The sequence below is a fragment of the Emydura macquarii genome, unplaced genomic scaffold (genome assembly GCF_026122565.2).
Source record: "Emydura macquarii macquarii isolate MOO-44397 ecotype Brisbane River unplaced genomic scaffold, CSIRO-AGI_Emac_v2 contig_2473, whole genome shotgun sequence".
Taxonomy (NCBI): domain Eukaryota; kingdom Metazoa; phylum Chordata; order Testudines; family Chelidae; genus Emydura; species Emydura macquarii.
The window spans coordinates 37,655,195-37,674,840 of record NW_027132610.1 but is presented as its reverse complement, the minus strand read 5'-3'; the positions used below and the strand labels follow the sequence as shown (position 1 = coordinate 37,674,840).

The 19,646-nt window shown below is 45.9% G+C and overlaps 2 protein-coding genes across 3 annotated transcripts in view; one reads left to right on the top strand and one right to left on the bottom strand.

The window, feature by feature from the left end:
- Positions 1 to 16,854, bottom strand: part of PIBF1 (progesterone immunomodulatory binding factor 1) — a 176,419-nt gene extending 159,565 nt beyond the window's left edge. Inside the window, exons 1-4 of one of the 2 annotated variants that reach the window (XM_067562782.1) lie at positions 16,735 to 16,854; positions 15,027 to 15,325; positions 13,452 to 13,552; positions 11,307 to 11,505 (exon numbers count right to left, since the gene is read on the bottom strand). In XM_067562782.1, coding sequence (XP_067418883.1) covers positions 11,307 to 11,505; positions 13,452 to 13,552; positions 15,027 to 15,278 — 552 coding nt within the window. In that variant the 5' untranslated portion in view covers positions 15,279 to 15,325; positions 16,735 to 16,854. Of the gene's footprint in view, positions 1 to 11,306; positions 11,506 to 13,451; positions 13,553 to 15,026; positions 15,326 to 15,992; positions 16,018 to 16,734 lie in introns of those variants that run through there. The other variant, XM_067562783.1, reaches the window with a different exon arrangement.
- Positions 16,855 to 17,341: 487 nt separating this feature from the next.
- DIS3 (DIS3 homolog, exosome endoribonuclease and 3'-5' exoribonuclease) overlaps positions 17,342 to 19,646 on the top strand; it is a 29,161-nt gene continuing 26,856 nt past the window's right edge. Inside the window, exons 1-2 of the mRNA XM_067563225.1 lie at positions 17,342 to 17,676; positions 18,513 to 18,670. Coding sequence (XP_067419326.1) covers positions 17,443 to 17,676; positions 18,513 to 18,670 — 392 coding nt within the window. The 5' untranslated portion in view covers positions 17,342 to 17,442. The remainder of the gene's footprint in view (positions 17,677 to 18,512; positions 18,671 to 19,646) is intronic.

Here is a 19,646-nt window from a genome sequence, read left to right as displayed (position 1 = left end):
CCTTGCACAGCAGGAAGAGGAGGAGGGAAGAGGCACTCCCTCATAACTTTTAGCCTAGAGCTTAGAATACTCACACGGATGTGGGAGACTATTGGTTCAGGCCAGCCCGGCCCCATTCTGATGAGGAAAAGGGATTTGAACAAGAGTCTGCCATTTCTCAAGTGAGTGCCCTAACCACAGGGTTATGGGATACTCTCATGTGGGGCTCCCTCAATCTCTCTTCTTGAAACTGTTCCACTGTGTGTAACTACTTAATCATTGAGACAGAGTGTGAGAATGACTCTCGCCTGGCAGAAAGGAACTCACACCTGGGAGGTGAGAAACTTAGGATTCAGTCCCCCTGCTCCAATGTCTATTTATTTATCCAAAATGGAACAGCTCACCAGCAGAGATTAAGGGAGCCCACATCAGAATATTCTGTAGCCAAGTCATTAGGGCACTCATGTGAGAGGCAGATCTCTGTTCTGTTTCAAATCCCTGTTCAAATCCCTTCTCCTTATCAGGCAGAGGGAGGGGATTTGAACTAGCTGTCTCTCAAACTCTGGGAGAGTACCCTAGCCACTGGACTAAAAGTCAGTGTTTCTAGTTGTCCCTAAGCACAGCAATTTAGGTGCATTTCTATATTTTCCAAAATTTATTTGGAAGAGTAAGGGAAAGGGAAAGTCAATGTAAAACATAACTTTGAATGTCTATGCAAGTCTCTGTGTTGGAAAAACTACACGATTCTCTTAAAGTTCAGTTTAGTCTCTGGAAAAACTAATATGGTATTGTGGGGTTCCACATTCACTGTGTTTCAGTTACTTCTACATTAAATTCACTCATTTTACAAGTAAAAAGATGGTTTATCTAACTGCAGTCCTAGAAACTCAAGCTGGGATGCCACAGTCGAGACTGCATTTTTCCCTGCTCATATAATAAAAATCGTACAGGAAAAGTTCTACCCTAAGTTACAGCATTGTAACTCCACTGTATTCAAGTTCTGTGCAAACACATTGAAGACAATGGGATTTCACAGGTGTAAGGGAGAAAACAATTTTGTTGACTGTGCATAAGGAGAAACAGAAGTATGCAGACGACAAAAATACCAAAATTTATATTTTAGTCACTAAAGTAAGCAGATAATACTCAGAGTACACACAGATTTTGAGTGCACAGATGTAATGTATCTATAGACCGGAGTGGCCAAACTTATACACCCTCAGAGATCCCACTCCCCGCCAGGGCAGAATCCTTTAATCCCACTAGCCTGCCACAGAGCAGAAGCTCAGAGCTCCCCACTCCAGTCTGGCCGGTGAGAATGGGGAGGAGAGGGAGGATGGGGACGGACGGACACAGAGGACTTTGTGAGCTGCACTTTAATTGTAAAAGAGTCTCATGCAGCTCACAAGCTGCAGTTTGGCCACCACTGATATAGATACTTTTCAGAAGAAAAATTTAATTTAAGGTTCATAGGGTTTCTTTCTCCATGAAGAGATAGATTTATTCAACATTAACTCCACGCTGAAAGTATGTGCCTGGAAATACAGATCTGCTGGCAGGTACATTTTTGTCTTGTTTGTATTTGATTCACAACAGGTGTCTACTACCTTTATAAAACTTTAGAAACTTCCATGCAATGTCATGAATAAAGGGGACTTTCCTGACCCGTAGACCCTGCAATAAGGAGAGCCCATAATTGTAAAGTTCCTGAATTCATAGAATATTAGAGTTAGAAGGGACCTCAGGAGGTCATCTAGTCCAACCCCCTGCTCAAAGCAGACCTAACCTCAGTTAAATCATCCCAGCCAGGGCTTTGTCAAGCCACAGCTTAAAAACCTCTAAAGATAGAGATACCACCACCTCACTAGATAACCCATTCCAGTGCTTCACCACCCTCCTAGTGAAAAACTTTTTCCTAATATCCAACCTAGACTTCTCCCCCTGCAACTTGAGACCGTTGCTCCTTGTTCTGTCATCTACTACCATTGAGAAGGGCCTAGCTCCATCCTCCCTGGAACCCCCTTTCAGGTAGTTAAAGGCTGCTATCAAATCCCCCCCTCATTCTTCTATTTTGCAAACTAAACAAACCTAGTTCCCTCAGCCTCTCCTCATAAGTCTTGTGATCCAGCCCCCTAATCATTTTTGTTGCCCTCTGCTGGACTCTCTCCAACTTGTCCACATACTTTTTGTAATGGGGGGCCCAAAACTGGACACAATACTCCAAATGTGGCCTCACCAATGCCAAATAGAGGGAATAATCACTTCCCTCGATCTGCTGGCAATGCTCCTACTAATGCAGCCCAATATGCTATCAGCCTTTTTGGCAACCAGGGCACACTGCTGACTCATATCCAGCTTCTTATCCACTGTAACCCCCAGGTCCTTTTCTGCAGAACTGCTGCCTAACTCATCGGTCCCCAGTCTGTAGCTGTGCATGGGATTCTTCCGTCCTAAGTGGAGAACTCTGCGCTTGTCCTTTGCAAATTTAAAATGTTGGTTACATGCTCTGTGCTATAGCAAAATATAACTGTAGCACCACCTTGTGGATAAAATGTTAACACTATCCAAAACACACAAGAGGGTTACTGACTTGTAACTGGTGTTCTTTGAGATGTGTTGCTCATGTCCATTCCAGGTAGGTGTGTGTGCGTTGCGTGCACAGTTCGCCAGAAAGTTTTCCATCAGAAGTACCCGCAGGGTCGGCAGTGGTGCCCCTGGAGTCGCGTTGCTTTGGTGCTCTATGTAGGGGCCTGCTGACCCTCCGCCTCCTCAATTCATTCTTGCCGGTTGGCTCCAACAGAGAGGTAGGTGGGTGGTCTTAGAATGGACATGAGCAACACATCTCGAAGAACACGAGTTACAGGTCAGTAACTGTCTTTTCTTCTTCGAGTGCTTGCTCATGTCAATTCCAAGTAGGCAATTCCCAAGCCAGATCAAGGAGGTGGGGTTGGAGCTCAGAGAACTACAGACTGGAGCACTGCTCTGTCGAATGCAGCATAGTCTCTGGCTTGTCGAGTGATCGCATGATGAGCAGCGAATGTATGGATGGTGAACCATGTGGCTGCTCTGCAAATGTCCTGAATCGGAACTTGGACCAGATAGACCATCAAAGAGGCCTGAGCTCTAGTCAAATGGGCCATAAGCTTAGGAGCCGGCACTTTCGCTAAGTCATAGCAGGTCTTGATGCATGAGGCAATCCACGGAAAGATCCTCTGGGAAGAAACTGGAAGACCCTTCATCCTCTCTGCCAGCATCACAAAGAGCTGGGTGGTCTTTCTGAATGGTTTGGCTCTCTCTGTATAGACGGCCAATGTCCTTGTGACATCCAGGGAATGTAGTCGACATTCCTGACTGTTGGTATGCGGCTTCGGATAGAAGACCAGGAAGATATCCTGGTTTATGTGAAACTGGGACACCACCTTTGGTAGAAACGCTGTAGGGAACGGAGTTGAACCTTATCGTTAAAGAACACGGTGTATGGTGGCTCTGACGTGAGTGCCCTGAGTTCGGAGACTCTCCTGGCTGAAGTGATGGCTACTAGAAAAACCACTTTCCAGGATAAATATAACAGGGAGCACGTTTCAAGGAGCTCAAATGGCGGTCCTGTCAACTGTGAGAGAACAAGATTGAGGTCTCATGGAGGTCATACTGCCCTCAGCTCTCTCACACTGATATGAAGTAGGAGCTCTGACTGGGACCAAAGACCTTGCATTCTTAACTGCCCAAGTGGACTCCCCAGCTCATTGCTGAGGCGTCCATCACAAGGCACACTGTTGGTTGGGATGCCAAAAAAGGAACTCCCATGCATACATTGTTTGAGTTGCACTACCAGGTCAGGGATTCCAGCACTGATGGTGGGAGGGAACTACACTAAGCTGGGACGGGCTGGCTGGTACACTGTCGCTAGCCAGCTCTGGAGGGGCCTGAGATGCAGTCTTGTGTGCAGTACCACATAAGTACATGCTGCCATGTGCCCTAATGGTTTCAGGCAGTTCCGGGCCATCATGTGGGGATTCAGACTCAGATTCTCTAGGAGGGTCCACAGCACATGAAAATGAGGTTCTGGGAGGGAGAGAGGCTCTGGCTAATTCTGCATGCAGCACTGCTCCAATAAACCCCATTCTGGTGGGGATCAAAGTCGACTTTTGGGCACTGAGGGAAAGTCCCAAACTGTCGAACATGGTCCTGATGAACCTTATGTCCGCCTCTACCTGAGCCCTGGTTCATCCCTTGATTAACCAGTTGTCAAGGTAGGGAAACACCTCTACTCTCTTCCTCAGAAATGCCACTACCATCGCCATGCAGTCAGTGAAAACACGGGGAGCTGCTGACAGGCCAAAGGGTAGGACTGTGAATTGGTAGTGCACTTGACCGACAACAAACCGAAGGAATTTCCTGCGGCCTGGGAAGATGGCCACATGGAAATATGCATCCTTCAAGTCGAGGGTGGCGTACCAATCACCAGGGATGGGATAATCAAGGACAGGGTAACCGTACGAAATCTCAACTTCTTCATGTACTTATTGAAGTTTCGGAGATCGAGGATAGGGCGGAGCTGTCCCTTGGCTTTTGGGATTAGGAAATAGCAGGAGTAAAACCTCTTCCCTTTGAGATCCCGAGGGACCTCTTCCACTCCTCCAATTTCTAGGAATGCCTGCACCTCCTTTCAAAGGAGTTGCTCGTGATAGGGGTTCCTGAAGAGGGACAGGGAAGGGGAGGGTGGGTGGGGGATGTGAGAAAAACTGGAGAAAATATTCCAGTTTCACAGTGCGAAGGACCCACTGGTCTGAGGTGATTTGGGATCATACACTGTGAAAATGGGATAAACCGTGTGAAAATAATAGGGGTGGATCCAGGGAACTGAATGCTACAGGTGCATCCTCAAAAGTTCTACCTGTTGCCCAAAGACTGTCTTGTATGGCCAGAGCTCCTGCCAGAGGAGGGGTTTTGAGGCTTTTGTCTACTATTGTTTCTGTCCCTTCAGCAGTTTCAGTCCTGCCTGGACAAGCCCTGACAGAAACGGGACAGCGGTTGCAGCCTAAAGGGTCTCCTTTGTGGCGCTGGCATGTGGAGCTCTAAGGACTTCAGGGTGGCTTGAGAATCCTTCAGACTAGGCAGTTTATCATCTGTCTGAGAGGAAAACAAGGCGGGACCTTCAAATGGTCCTGTATGATGGTTTGCACCTCATGAGGAATTCCTGAAGCCAAGAGCTCTATCTCATCACCACCCCAGATGACACTGTCCTAGCAGCCACATCAGCGCTATCCAGCGCTGCCTGTAGCAGAGTTTTTTAAACTGCCTTCCCTTCTTTAACAAGTCCAGTGAACTCCTCCTTAGAGTCAGGAGGCAATGAGTCTATAAATTCTTCATAGAGAGCCACACATTGAAGGAGTCTCTACTAAGGACAGCCTGTTGGTTTGCTATCTGAAGTTGGAGCCCTCCAGTGGAATACATTTTCTTCCCGAAGAGGTCCAACTTCTTAGCCTCCTTCGCCTTAGGGGTGGAACCCTGCTGCCCCTGGCGTTCCCTCTCATTGGCCACTGCTACCACAAGTGACCCAGGAGGTGAGTGCATTTAAAAGTGCTCATGCCCCTTTGAGGGGACAAAGTACCTTCTCTCAACTCTTTTGGCCGTTGGGGCCAGAGAGGCAAGTGTCTGCCACAAAGTCGTGGTATTGTCTTTAATGATCTTGATAAGAAGGACCTTCAGGTGTTAAAATATCCACCATAGGGTCCACTCCCTCAACAATCTCCTCTGCCTGGAGATGCATGTTCTTTGTGACCCTGCAGAGCAGTTCCTGTTGCACCCTGCTGTCATCTGGAATTGGCGCAGCTAGGGCCCCAGCCACCACCTCATCCAGTGATGAGGATGATGATGCCCTGACTGGGTCCTGGATTCCGGACAGGTCCTGTGCTGGATCTTCATCGTCAGTACCAGGATCGTGCGCTATATCGGCACCGGTGCCGGGGTCCGGGCTTTCTATGGCACCGCGTGAGGCACTAGCCGCTGAGTGGGAGGGCTTGTCTCTGGCACCCAAAGTCATCAAGTGGGACCTCGTCAGGAGGTACCCTTGAGCCTGATGGTATACCCAAGGCATCCAAAATTGCCACTGAGACGGCACCTACCACTGCAGGGCCCATGGTATCGCAAAGGGCTGCGTCTCCCATCAGCGCTGCCTGCTATGGTGACGGCTCCACCATGAGGCGTATGACTCTGCCTCCAAATCAGATGAGAGCTGCTTGCTCCTCGGCAACCATGGCGCAGCGGTGCCAGGCAGTGCTAGTGAGTGGAGCCAGGGGGATCTCAATCTAGCCATCATGGCCGGTTTGCCCCTGGACGGTACTGCAGATTTTTTTGGCGCCGGATCACGCTTCAGAGAGTGACTAGATGGTGGTGGAGCAGTCTCCTCAATGAGCTCTCTGGCCGCCTCAAATGTCTCTGGAGTTGAGAGAAGCTGGCTATCTTCCTCCTCCTCTCTCTCCCCACGCTGGGAGTCCACCAGTACCAGACTCGATGAGGCTCTTCTATAGCACAGAGTCAACAGTGCCAAGGTCAAGGCCTGGGGGCTCAGGTGTCCTGGCATGGGTCACAACCCGGTAGCCTCCGGACTTAGGCATCGGAGAGCACCCTCTGTCCTGCTCCTTTTCTGCGGTGCCAGGGAATGGGAACCGTGCTGCTTCTCAGATCAGATTGTCAGTGCCGCAGCTCCCTCAGTGCCGGGGACACATGCTGGTGCCGAGGCTCCCTCAGTGCCGTTTCCTTTCTTGCTGCCGACTCTTTCGTAGCAGCCGGGGCACTCCTCACTGACATAGATGAGCCTGCACTCTGCTCTGCAGGCCGACCTCCATTAGTAGGAACTTAAAGCGTTGGCGGCGTTCCTTTTGGGTCCTAGGCTTGAAATCTCTGAAGATCTTGCACTTTTCTTTTAGTTGAGACTCCCCGAGGCACCTCAGACAGGCCAAGTGTGGGTCGTCCATTGGCATAGGCTTCAAACAGGACACAGGACAGTGGGCACAGGACTTAAATCCAGGCATGCCCTGTCCCCGGAGGGGAGGGAAGGGAAGCTAACAACCTACTAAGCAGGGTACTTAACTTAACTACACAACACTATCTAAATGAACTATTCAAACTAGTTACAGGTAGATAAGAAGAAACAAACACGAGGGGAGCACTTGCTAGACAAGAGCAGCACAGTTCCAGCAACCGTTATGGGTGGTAAGAAGGAACTGAGGAGGCAGAGGGTTTGGTCGGCAGGCCCCTATACAGAGCGCCATCGTGGTACGACTCCAGGGGGCACCAATGCCGACCCTGCAGGTACTTCTAAGGGAAAACTTTCTGGCGAAATGTACATACGACGCACGCACACCTATTTGGAATTGACATGAGCAAGCACTCGAAGAAAAACATTCAACTTACTAGCCAACGTCTGCTATCTATTTTAATCTATAAGATACTAGAATTTAAATTTGATATCCTTTAGTTCAGAAACTAGATAGAATAAACTTGACTAAAAGGTACTTTCTGCCTGATATAGAGAGTTTACCGAACTAAGGACTGTATCATACAAGAATGCCCATACTGGGTCAGACCAATGGTCCATGTAGCCCAGTATCTTGTCTTCCAACAGTGGCCAATGCCAGGTGCTTCAGAGGGAATGAACAGAACAGGATCAAAGGATCCATCCCCATCTTCCATTCCCAGCTGCTGACAAACAGAGGCTAGGGACACTCGAGCATGGTGTTGCATCCCTGCCCACCCTGGCTAACAGCCATTTGACCTATCCGCCAAGAACTTATCTAGTTCTTTTTTCAACCTTGTTATAGTTTTAATCTTCATAACATCTCCTGGCAAAGAGTTCCGCAGTTCTTATGTTCTTACGGATTCAAGGAAAGATCCTTCACCCCTGAACTGTTTGGATTCTATCAGAGTGGAATAATTGAACGAAAAGATGGAGATCCCCAGAGTTATTCTGTACAGCCTGAGAGACTTTTGGGAAACTGGCAGATTACTGCAAAAACAACGAGAGTCCTGTAGCACTTTAGACTAACAAATTTAATTTCTGCAGGCATACGCTTTCGTGGGCTGTAACCCACTTCGTCAGATGTAAGGAACAGAAATCACATAGGGGTGTATATATATCCAAGGGTAAGTAACAACAATGGGGAAGGTAGATAAAAGCAAAGTCCACTCAGTTAGAGTAGTTGAGGTGTATTCACAACCATTGATTAGGAGGTGAGAACAGTGTGAACAGTGACAATTACTTCTTGTAATGAGATAACCATTCCAAGTCCGATTCAGACCCAGTTTGATTGTGTGAAGTTTGCAGATGATTTCTAGCTCAGCAGTTTCTCTTTGAAGTCTGTTTTTGAAGTTTTTTTGTAGAAGTATGGCAACTTTCAAGGCAGTGACAGAGTGTCCTGGGAGACTGAAGTGTTCTCCGACTGGTTTATGGATGTTATTATTTTTATGTCTGATTTGTGTCCATTTATTCTTTTGTGTAGTGACAGTCCGGTTTGGCCAATGTACATGGCAGAGGGGCATTGCTGGCACATGATGGCATATATTACGTTAGTACATGTGCAGGTGAATAAGCCCCTTATGGCACCTGGCAGCTGAACTTTATGACTTTGTCCTGACCCACAACTACTTCAGATTTGGAGGCAATCTATACCTTCAAGTCAGTGGCACAGCTATGGGCACCCGCATGACCCCACAGTATGCCAACATTTTTATGGCTGACTTAGAACAACACTTCCTCAACACTCGTCCCCAAGCACCTCTCCTTTACCTATGCTACAGTGATGACATTTTCATCATCTGGACCCACGGGAAAGAGTCCCTCGAAGAATTCCACCATGATTTCAATAATTTCCACCCCACCATCAACCGCAGCCTGGAACAGTCCACACAAGAAATCCACTTCCTGGACACTACAATACAAAGAAAGGAGGGTCACATTAATACCACCCTATACCGAAAATCAACTGACCGCAATACTTACCTTCATGCCTCCAGCTTCCACCCTGGATACATTACATGATCCATTGTCTTCAGCCAAGCGTTAAGATACAACTGGATTTGCTCCGATCCCTCAGACAGAGACAAACACCTACAGGATCTCCATAAAACATTCTTAAAACTACAATACCCACCTGGAGAGGTGAAGAAACAAATTGACAGAGCCAGATGGGTACCCAGAAGTCACCTACTACAGGACAGACCCAACAAAGGAAACAACAGAACACCACTGGCCATCACCTACAGCCCCCAGTTAAAACCTCTCCAACACATCATTAAGGATCTACAACCTATCCTAGCAGATGATCCCTCACTCGCTCAAGCTGTGGGAGGCAGTCCTATCCTTGCTTATAGACAGCCCCCCAACCCGAAGCAAGTACTCACCAGCAACTGTACACCATACAAGAAGACCAACCCAGGCACCTACCCCTGCAACAAACCCCGTTGCCAGCTCTGCCCACACATCAACTCTAGTGACACCGTCACTGGTCCTAACCTAATCAGCCACACCATCAGGAGCTCATTCACCTGCACATCTACTAATGTAATATATGCCATCATGTGCCAGCAATGCCCCTCTGCCATGTACATTGGCCAAACCGGACTGTCACTACGCAAAAGAATAAATGGACACAAATCAGACATAAAAAATAACATCCATAAACCAGTCGGAGAACACTTCAGTCTCCCAGGACACTCTGTCACTGCCTTGAAAGTTGCCATACTTCTACAAAAAAACTTCAAAAACAGACTTCAAAGAGAAACTGCTGAGCTAGAAATCATCTGCAAACTTCACACAATCAAACTGGGTCTGAATCGGACTTGGAATGGTTATCTCATTACAAGAAGAAATTGTCACTGTTCGCACATTCTCACCTTCTAATCAATGGTTGTGAATACGCCTCAACTACTCTAACTGAGTGGACTTTGCTTTTATCTACCTTCCACATTGTTGTTACTTATCCTTGGATATGTATATATATACTTCCTATGTGATTTCTATTCCTTACATCTGACGAAGTGGGTTACAGCCCACAAAAGCTTATACCTGCAGAAATTAAATTTGTTAGTCTTTAAAGTGCTACAGAACTCTCGTTGTTTTTGCTGTATACAGATTAGCATGGCTATCCCTCTGGCAGATTACTACATCTCTGCTACCATTTGGAATTATAGACTGTGACTCACCAGTACATATATTTTACCTGCTTTAGCCTCTCAGTAACTCTCATTCCTTTTTCTTAACTAATACACCTTTAATTTGTTTACTTCAGAATTGGTTACCAGGATTTCTTTGGTGTAAGATCTAGAGTATCAATTGATCTGGAGCAAGTGACTGGTCTCTTGAGACTGGGAGCAACTTGAATTTGGTGTGATTTTTGGCGTGACCATTTTTCACATAGTCCAGCTTGAGGGTAGAGGGAAGCAAGATACACTGGAGAGTCTAAGGGGATTGTCCTTGACTCCATGGTAAGACTGGTACAGCAATTCAGCTGTTCACATTTGCTACTGGTTTGGTGAAATCTAATTATAGAACACATCACCAGTTTTGGGGTATACCCTGTTTTCTGACAATCTGCCTTGAGGTAGACACTCTCAGTCATGAGCCACACCAGATAATGTGACAATAATATTTACCATTTATTCAGAATTTTATATGTTCAAAATCACTTGTACAGACACTAACTCTCACAACACCCTTGTGAAGTAGTTAAGTATTATCTCCATTTTACAGATGGGAAACTGAAGAAGAAAGGTGAAGTGACAAAGGCCACACAGTGAGTCAGCAGTAGCGCCAGGTTTAGAATTCAACATCCCAAAGCATTAGCTCACATCGATTTCCTCCAGACCACAACACTGCTCAGCAAAAGCGGATTTGAAATTGTTGTTCCAGGAAGTTTGTGTATTTCAAACTCATTCTCACCCTGCTACTTAACTTCCCAGCTGCCTACCATGCAAGTAAAACAAATCTCATCCACTTCTCCTTCTCACATATATAACAGTAGTCACTTCAACCGACTAGGCACTGAAGATTGAGTTTTAAAAGGCTTCTTCTTTCCTCTTGGATGCCATTTTTAATGACTGAATTATGTTATGAAGAGGCCCAGCAACAGGAGTCTCATTTCTAGTGTAGGAGGGCTGGGGGTGATTGTAGAAGAACCTGGGTTCTAAAGGCTTCTCCCTGCTTTTTTCACAGGTTCACTGTTGCTAGTTAGGAAGAGTGCATTAAAGTACTCAGGATCTTTAGAAACAGGTTACTAAACCATGATAATTTATATTTAGAATAGCAATACAGAACATAAAGTACTCACAGAAACATATTCAGGGATAGAAAGTTCATCTTCCGGAAGAGATTTCAGTTTCTCATAATAATCTTCTGTCAATTCCAAGTCACGTAAACTGCGACGGATATCTCCAGCCCGCTCCCTTAACTGATGATTCGTTTCTTCTAATTGTTTTTGCCTCATTAAAATGGTTTCCATTTCCTGTTTCATTAGCTCTTGATGTTTTCTGCATAAATGTATCAGAAAATTATGATAAACATGTCTAAAGTGTTTCTGTTTCCTATCTAATCAATCCTCACAATACTCGAAGTAGGCAAATAATTATTATCCTGATTTTATAGCTGAAGAAATTTGAGCAGAGACGATAAGTGATGTGATCAAAACTATACAGTGCGTCACTGGGAAAGCCGACTGGAATTCAGGAGTTTCATGATCAATTCACCAAACCAAGCAGGCTTTTAAGTACAAGAGTTCACAATTAATTTAATCCTACCAAAAAAAAAAACAAAAAAACCCAAACCAAAACAGAAAATACCTTTGTTAACTAGAATTAAGATGGCACAAGTATATTGCCTTTCAAAAACAAACTGTAAGAAACTAAGAAATCTCCAGTTAAAGCAACATTAACATCCAAACAACTTCAATTCACATCTTACCATCCACATATCATCACACTCACAGAGATAACCTCCACAACAGACTCCCTCTCACTTCCAATATACAGACATCATAATGCACACGAAGTTTCTTAAAATCATATTCAAACAAGCAACCTTAATGCCAACCTCCACAAGAGTTAATATGCTACGAACAGACTTTTAATTGAAAAATGTTACTACCTACAGTCAAGTGGGTAATAAGTGATGAAAGATTATATGGCACTGAAAAACTGGTTGAATCCCTAAACTGTTCACGTCCAAACATTTGAACATTGAGTTTGTTTGTTCGTTTGGGTATGTTTTTTGTAGGTCCACATTTGTTGTAAAGAAAACATACTTTTGTGTTTTGGTTCAGTGTCACTGAAACATATTGTCAATCTAAACTGTTTTTTCAGGAAGGTTTGTTTTTGTTTGTTTTTTTGGGGGGGGAGGATGGCTGTGCTACCCTGCTTTTTTTGTTTTTGGTTTTTTTGCTTGTTTAAAAAACAAAAGGTTACACTGAGTTGGTGTGGAAGGTTTCAGGATAAATCCTGATCCAGCATATTCTATGAGCTCACCAAAGCAGGGCTAGTCCACAGAAGTGCTATGTTTTGAAGAAAAATAAGAATAAGTTATCGATAGGCAGGATATAAGGGTAGTAGACAGAAGAGAATTGAAGGTGCAGGATTTTTCCATTGTGGTTAAGCATCTAAGTCACTCAACTATTTTAAATCTCTGGGCCTAATAATTAGCGCAGTACACAGCACTTTTTCATCTGTACAGATGCAAAAGCACTTGACAAATGTTAGATAAACATAAGTAACTCCACTTTACAGAGGGCACAACTAAGCACACAATTTGAAGATAGTTTTCTGAGAGCTCTTAATCCAGCTCTCAGATTTCAGTTCCCAGTTCTGCCACAATCTTCTGCAGAAAGAGACCTGTAGAAAGTAACTACTTTTCTGTGCTTTAATTTGTTTATCACCTGCTCCAATGCAAGACTTCACTAAATAAGATTCCATGCTTCACAATTCTTCTTAAGACTGGCCAGTAGAAGAAGTGAGAACAGAACTCCTTAATGAAGTATTGTGTCAACAGCATGTTACTAAATCTAGCTTTAAGTCTCAGCCAACATGGAATGTTTCAGAAGACTTCAGTCAAAAATCAATTTTTACCAACAGTAGGAGCACTTCTGCTCAATAATCAAAAAGAGCTCAAGAAGAGTTGCAAATTTATTATTTTTAAGAGGTGGGAGAAGTATTCCTCCTGTCCAGGCTTTGTTCTCAAAATAGCAGAGATTCTTACATTAAAGTTTCAAGTACAATTTCAGTTCAGGCAGGACTAGTAGTGAACATTTCAGCAAGTTACAGTTAGCAGTAATAAGTGAAGGTTTAGAACGAAAAGACTTATTCCACCTGTATCAAAGTTGCCGTTCCAGTAACCTTCAACCTGTCATGTTTTATTCCCTACTGCTGAATTTAGATAAATAGTACATATTAATGCTGAAGTTGGTTTGTTTTGTTTATTCTCATACCTGGCATCTTCTTGCTGTAATGCCAACTGGTTGTCTAGTCGTAAAGATAACAACTGCTTTTGGTGGATTGTATCATTAAGTTTCTCTTCTAGCTCTTCAATCTAGAAGCAATTAAAGATAAAAAAAGATGACATCTTGCTAACTTCTCTTAAAATATTTTATGAAAAAGCAACAACCCTATGCTGTCTTTCACTAAAAGAATTAAGAAAAAATGGCAGGGTTAGAATTGTTCAGGAGACTGCTATTCTGATTGTTTTAAGAAAATCCCAAAGCATTCTAGACACCTCCCAAAAGAAGTAAAGAAATAGTATGTGTCCCAAAGCATCTACAAACTAAGGCTCCAATTCTACAATTGGATTTACACAGGCAGAGGCAGATCACAGGATTTGGCCTAAACTCAACGTGACAGACAAGTGCAAGTTATAAACAGATGCCAATAGAGGAGGCTGAGCCCTCGTCAATATCATGAAGTTATGTTGATATAACTATGTCACTCATGGGTGTGGAAAATCCACACCCCAGAGTAATACAGTTATACTGACCAAATTCCCTGCGTAGACAGTGCTATGTTGTGTTGATGCGAGGGTTTCTCCCACTGAAATACCTATGCCCTCTCAGGGAGGTGGAGTACCTACGCTGACAAGAGAAGCTCTCCCGTCGCATTGATAGTGTTTTCACTAAGCGCTACAGCGGCACACTTGCCCCACTGCAGCTGCACCATTTTAAGTGTAGACAAGCCCTAGGATAAAGGGGACAACAGTAAGAGTATACATGAACGTAGTGAGACATTTTTGCTCTCCCCCCCCTCAGCTTCTCTCTCCCATTCATCTCATCTACAAGATGTGACAGGATATAGAATCTCTCACTTCTAGGATGCTGATTATTAGTCAGTCTACATCTTCAGACATGCTGTTCTCATTTGAAGTCCACTCAAAGGTCTACATCCGTGTTTCTCAATCTTTTCAGGTTGGCGATCCTTTAAATCACTTATATTTTGTATTCTTCTGTAGTAAATGCTTCAGTGATAAGGGGGACAGAAGGGGTGTTGAGAGGCTGACCAAAAATACTTGACCTTGAATGGTCAGAGTGCTGGGACTGGTATTTTCTTGGTTTTAGACTGTAATAAACAGAAGACTAAAATATACTCACAAGAATTCCCAAGTTCTAACCCCAGCTCTGCCTTTTACTAAAAATACATCCTTGGGAAATCAAATAATTCTTCCATATATGTTTCCCCATCTTTTACCTTCTATAAAAAGCCAACAAGATATTTTGTTACCTACCCAACAGGAGCAATATGAAAACTGAAGTTTGTAAAGCTCTGAAATGTTAAGTGCTAAAAAATACTAAGTCAAGAATGAAAGTGAACTCATACCCCTAGAGATTTCCATCGGGCTAAAGAACTCATTTTCATTTCTGTACTGTATCAGACTTGATTTCAGTTAGAGCAACTGAGTTGATTTGTAAACTAAAGTTATTTAAGAACCATGAATGAAGCAGTATATAAAGTACTTTTCTATACATAAGCAGTTGTTCTGGAATAGGGCAGAATTACAGAATCAGATATTTTCTTACTTTGGTCAGATATTCCACTTTCAAGTTGTCAATCATTAAGTTTTTCTGAGATAGCTCTATTTTCAGCAACTGAAGATTATGAAGCAATTCTTTCCGCTCAATCAGCTGCCTAGTGATTTTGGTGGTACCTTCTCTCTCTTCCGAAGAAGAAATGTCATCTGTTGGTATTGTAGTCTCTAAACTAATATCTTCAGACTCCAGGGAGCTGGAAATATTTGCTTTCTTGCTTTCCTTAGAGCCCTTCCGTGACATTTTTCTACTTGCAGTGGTTTTTGTAGTTATGATTTTATCGGTGCACCCTATAGAGTGAAATGCAAAAATCAAAACAATTAAGTTAAAAGGTACTAAAACATTATGAAAAACTATTAACCAACACTATAGATTTCTTGCCCAAAGCTTGGCCTGTCCTGTCACCTGGAAGAGATGTTTGTAGGATGCTGTAAAATAAAATCTTTCCCCAGAACTCTTTCTGGGACTTCCTACCTTCCACACTAGCAATGGCCTTGCCTACAGCAGGATATTCTAGGCACATCATTACCAATGGGGAGTGTCACTGGGTTTTTTGTAACAGCATCAGTGTTAGCATGAGCTACACAAGTTGTTACCACAGTGGGATCTTACCCTGCTCCATCTCAACATGGTGCCTGCCCCCCTCATTAATCAGGTCACTTGCACTGACTACGCAGCACTGCAAAAAGACACCACGGGGCTTTCATTCAGTCTCTTCCATGTGTCTTTCATTCAGTCTCCATCTTTACCAGAGGTATGCCTCCCAACCTGCTGAGGCCCAAATGTGAAACATAATGCCTAGCAGAGACCCAAATGAGGGACACGCTAATTATTCATGCAGCAAACTTAACTGCATAGGAATGATAATAAATAACTTTCTATCCCATGTAGGTTCTTATCCCTTCCTCTTTGCCATGGAATCTGAACGCCTTCCAGTAGTGCATTAAGCAAACTAACCTGATATCTGTCACGTGTGTTTCGTTCTCTCAGCCTCTCCCAGAGGGAAAACTGTGCATTCCACGCAGTGTTTGGCAGAGGAAGAAACATACACTTGGCCCTGTGTTTATGTTAGGAAAGGAGGATCGGAGAACTGCCCTTCGCACTTGCAGTGGGGAACCTCAGACCCTTATGGCCAGTGCTTAATTTCTGGGAGGGCTGAGTCCCAGCACCTCTAGGCTTGGCAGTTCATAGCCCCGACACTTCTGAGCCCGCTGCATCAATTGTGAAAGTAAAACAATTGCACGAGCCCCTGCACCACTTTCATTACAAATGAAGCACTGCTTACAGAAGGGTCTCCCTTGCGCCCACAGAGCCGTGAGCTCTCCACCACCGCCCGTGTCGTGCCCCTTCACCCCTAATAAGCAGACTGTTTAAACCCGTAAGTGCACCAGGCCACCATCCCAAGGACTGAGGGACAGAGGGAGAGGCCTGAGCACAGGGGCAGGCACTTGCCCAGGGCAGGTCACAGCAGAAGGGCTGGAAGCCACCTCAGAGCAGCAGCGGCTCCCGTCCTAACGAACACCAGGGGAGCATGGCCCGGCTGTGCCAGCCTGGATCCCACTCAAGACACCCTCCTGAACGGCCCCCCGGCACACCGCCCGCCGGCTCCCGCCCGCCCGCACCCCAGCGCGCAGCCAGGGACTAGGGAAGCTGCGGAGGTTACCACAGACGTGCACCTATCCCGGCAACAAACCGTTACCGGAGCGAGCGGTGAAACGAGGCCGCTCCGCGAGAGCCCCCGGGGCAGATCCCCGCGGCGCAGGCAGGAGGAAAGTTAGCGCACTTCACACCGGGACCCCGGGCACAGAGCCAGGCGAGGCGGGACCGGAGCGCCGGGGAGGGGGCCGAGGCGAGGAAACCACAGCGCGGCTGCGCTGCCACCGCACCGGACTCGCCGCCCGCAGCTATTGATCGACCAACGGCCGCGGGCGGCTGCAGTTGCCGAAGTCCCGCGCGGCACACGCGCGCTGCCGCTCAAGCGTCACACCGGAGTGGGCGGGGCTGTTAGAAGCCGTCACCAAGACAACGGCGCTCGCCGCGTTAAAACGAAAGAAAAAAGCGGGGTGGGCAAGGGTAGCAGCGGCAGCTTCCGCCTCCCCCGGGTAGTCGCACGCGCTGCATGCTGGGACCCGCCGTCCCTCCCGCCCATTCACTTCCACCGAATCCACCCAAGCAGAGTCCAAACGGCCGGGCGCACCGGGCACGCGAAGTGTTTCCAGGCCGGGCCGCAGTGCATGCTGGGAGCTGTAGTCTCGAGTCCCGCCTGCCGTTCCGGTTCCGCCCAGGGCCCGGGAACTTCCGGCCGCGCGGGCCGTGGTGGTGCACTGTTGCTTTGCTTGCCGGGACTCGTCGGACTCTCTCTCTCTCTCTTTTTCCCGGTGCGGCGGCCGGCGCTCGGGCGGGCAGCATGTTGACCTCGCGCACGTTCCTGAAGCGCACGCGGGCGGGTGCAGTGATGAAAGTGGTGCGCGAGCACTACCTGCGCGAGGACATCGCGTGCGGGGCGGCCGCCTGCGAGCGGTGCGGGGACGGGGAGCAGCTCGGAGAGCCCCGCCTCGAGGCCCAGCCCAGCGGTGCCGCCAGCAGCCTCTGCCCCGCCCCCCACTACTTGGTGCTGGACACCAACGTCCTGCTGCATCAGGTACCAACCTCCCCCGCCCCCCCCCCCGCCGCGGCCTGTGTCCGCTGCTGTGTGATCCACAGGCGCTCCCCTGCACCGCGCGGCGGAGCTGTGCGCATGGGGCGGGGCGGCCGGCGGTGCGGTGGGCGCTCGGAATCAGCCGTGTCGTGTGTATGTCCGCTGGGTAGATGTAGCCGCGCGGGCACCAGGGTATTGGAGGTAGATTACCTCACCCAGCGGCTCTCAGGAATCACGGGTCAGGACCCCACAATTTCGAGATCGTCTCAGAATTAATACATGTTTTCTCTGCATTGACCTGCTGGTGGTGTCTGCCTTGCAGTGTACTCTGGTTGCGGTGTCAAGCATTTCCCCACAGCCCCAAGGGTATAACCCTCCTCTTTCTCAAACCGTAGCGGAGCTTCCCTTGTAATCACTTGACTCCAGGAGCTGGGGCTTAAAGAAAAACAACAAATATTGTGAGACATGCAGTAAAATCAGCAGAGTGGCAGCACTGCCTCCTTCGCCTTTGGGATTCCTTGTCCTCTGGGTCAATGCTGAATTTAACTTCCTTAATGATACTGACCAGGGGAGGTCCGGGCTGCAGCTGCTGGGAGCTGAACTGTCTCCTCTCTGTTCAAATTCATGGCTGACCGCATTTGAAAATCCCACCCAAGGTCTTCAGCTCTCTGGGGACGGTTCCTTGGTGGGAATTATAGCTCCTTCCCACTCGATAGCAGCCAGGGGTAGGGCAAGTTTGGACATATCATCATTTGTATTATCTTGCCAGGGTCAGGTCATTTCAAGCTCTGTTATCCGAGGCAAATAAGCAATAACTTGGATTCTTTTTTGTTTCATAGATTGATATACTTGAAGATCCCGTTATTACAAATGTAATCATGCTTCAGACAGTTTTACAAGAAGTGAGGAAACGGAGTGCACCGGTGTACAAGCGAATTAGAGATGTGATTGCCAAACCTGAAAAACATTTCTATACCTTCACTAATGAACATCATCGGTAAGGTATAGCTTGGGGTACAGTAAACTTCAGAATGTACTACACAGGTAACTGGGATACAACTGACATGTTTTTGGGTAGTGATGATGATAGTGTGGTAACTATAGTAGTAAAATTCAAGTGGTTTGCAGTTTCAACAACAGACGTGAAATGGTACAGTTTTAAGGTGGCCAGTTGTGAGACCATTGTATGTTTCAGGTGCTTAAAAAGGAATATGGCTGAAAGTCAAATGCCTTCAGATGCTCCAAAATACATTTATCTCAAAATATCCACATTCCATGAAAAATGATTTTGCATTTAGAAAAACAATAACTTTTTTAATTTAGGAACTAATGAAGTTAAGGGTTTTCAGATCATGCATTTGTTTCCAATAATCAGAGGAATTGGTTTCTTGGTAATTGGATTGGTCTCCTACTCTGGATCAGTATGTGAAAAGCTTCATGCATGATTTTCCTGTGTTATAGCTGTTCTTGTTTTACTGGAGGTAGGGTGTAGCTGCCTGCCTCAAACCACTTTCTCCTGCTGCATTGACTCACTTCTGCATACTTGTCCCAAACCTAAATTTTTCAGCACTATTACAAAAGACTTGTGATTTAAAATGTTTTGTGTTTTATTAAGTAATGTAATAGCAACTTGAATCAAAAATTGGATTTCTTTGCTATTTTTTCTTAATTGCATGCATGTTTTGATTTGTTGGTGTGGAAATTGCTTTTACTGGAACAGATCTCTGACATATCTAGGTCAGTATCCTATCTTCAGAGGTGGCTTTTAGTAAATTTCTCCAAAGAAGGCAAACCTTCATTCCACACACAAAGTAGTGCACCTGACAATTGTGCTGTGTTAAATCTTTGGAGAATTTCAGCTTGTGAAGGCCTACTTCTGGTGGTTTGCTACTGCCAAGAAGCATACAAGATTTGTAACTCTTCTGTTGTTGTTACTGTGTTCTGTTAAACAGTTACCACATTTCACTCCTGTG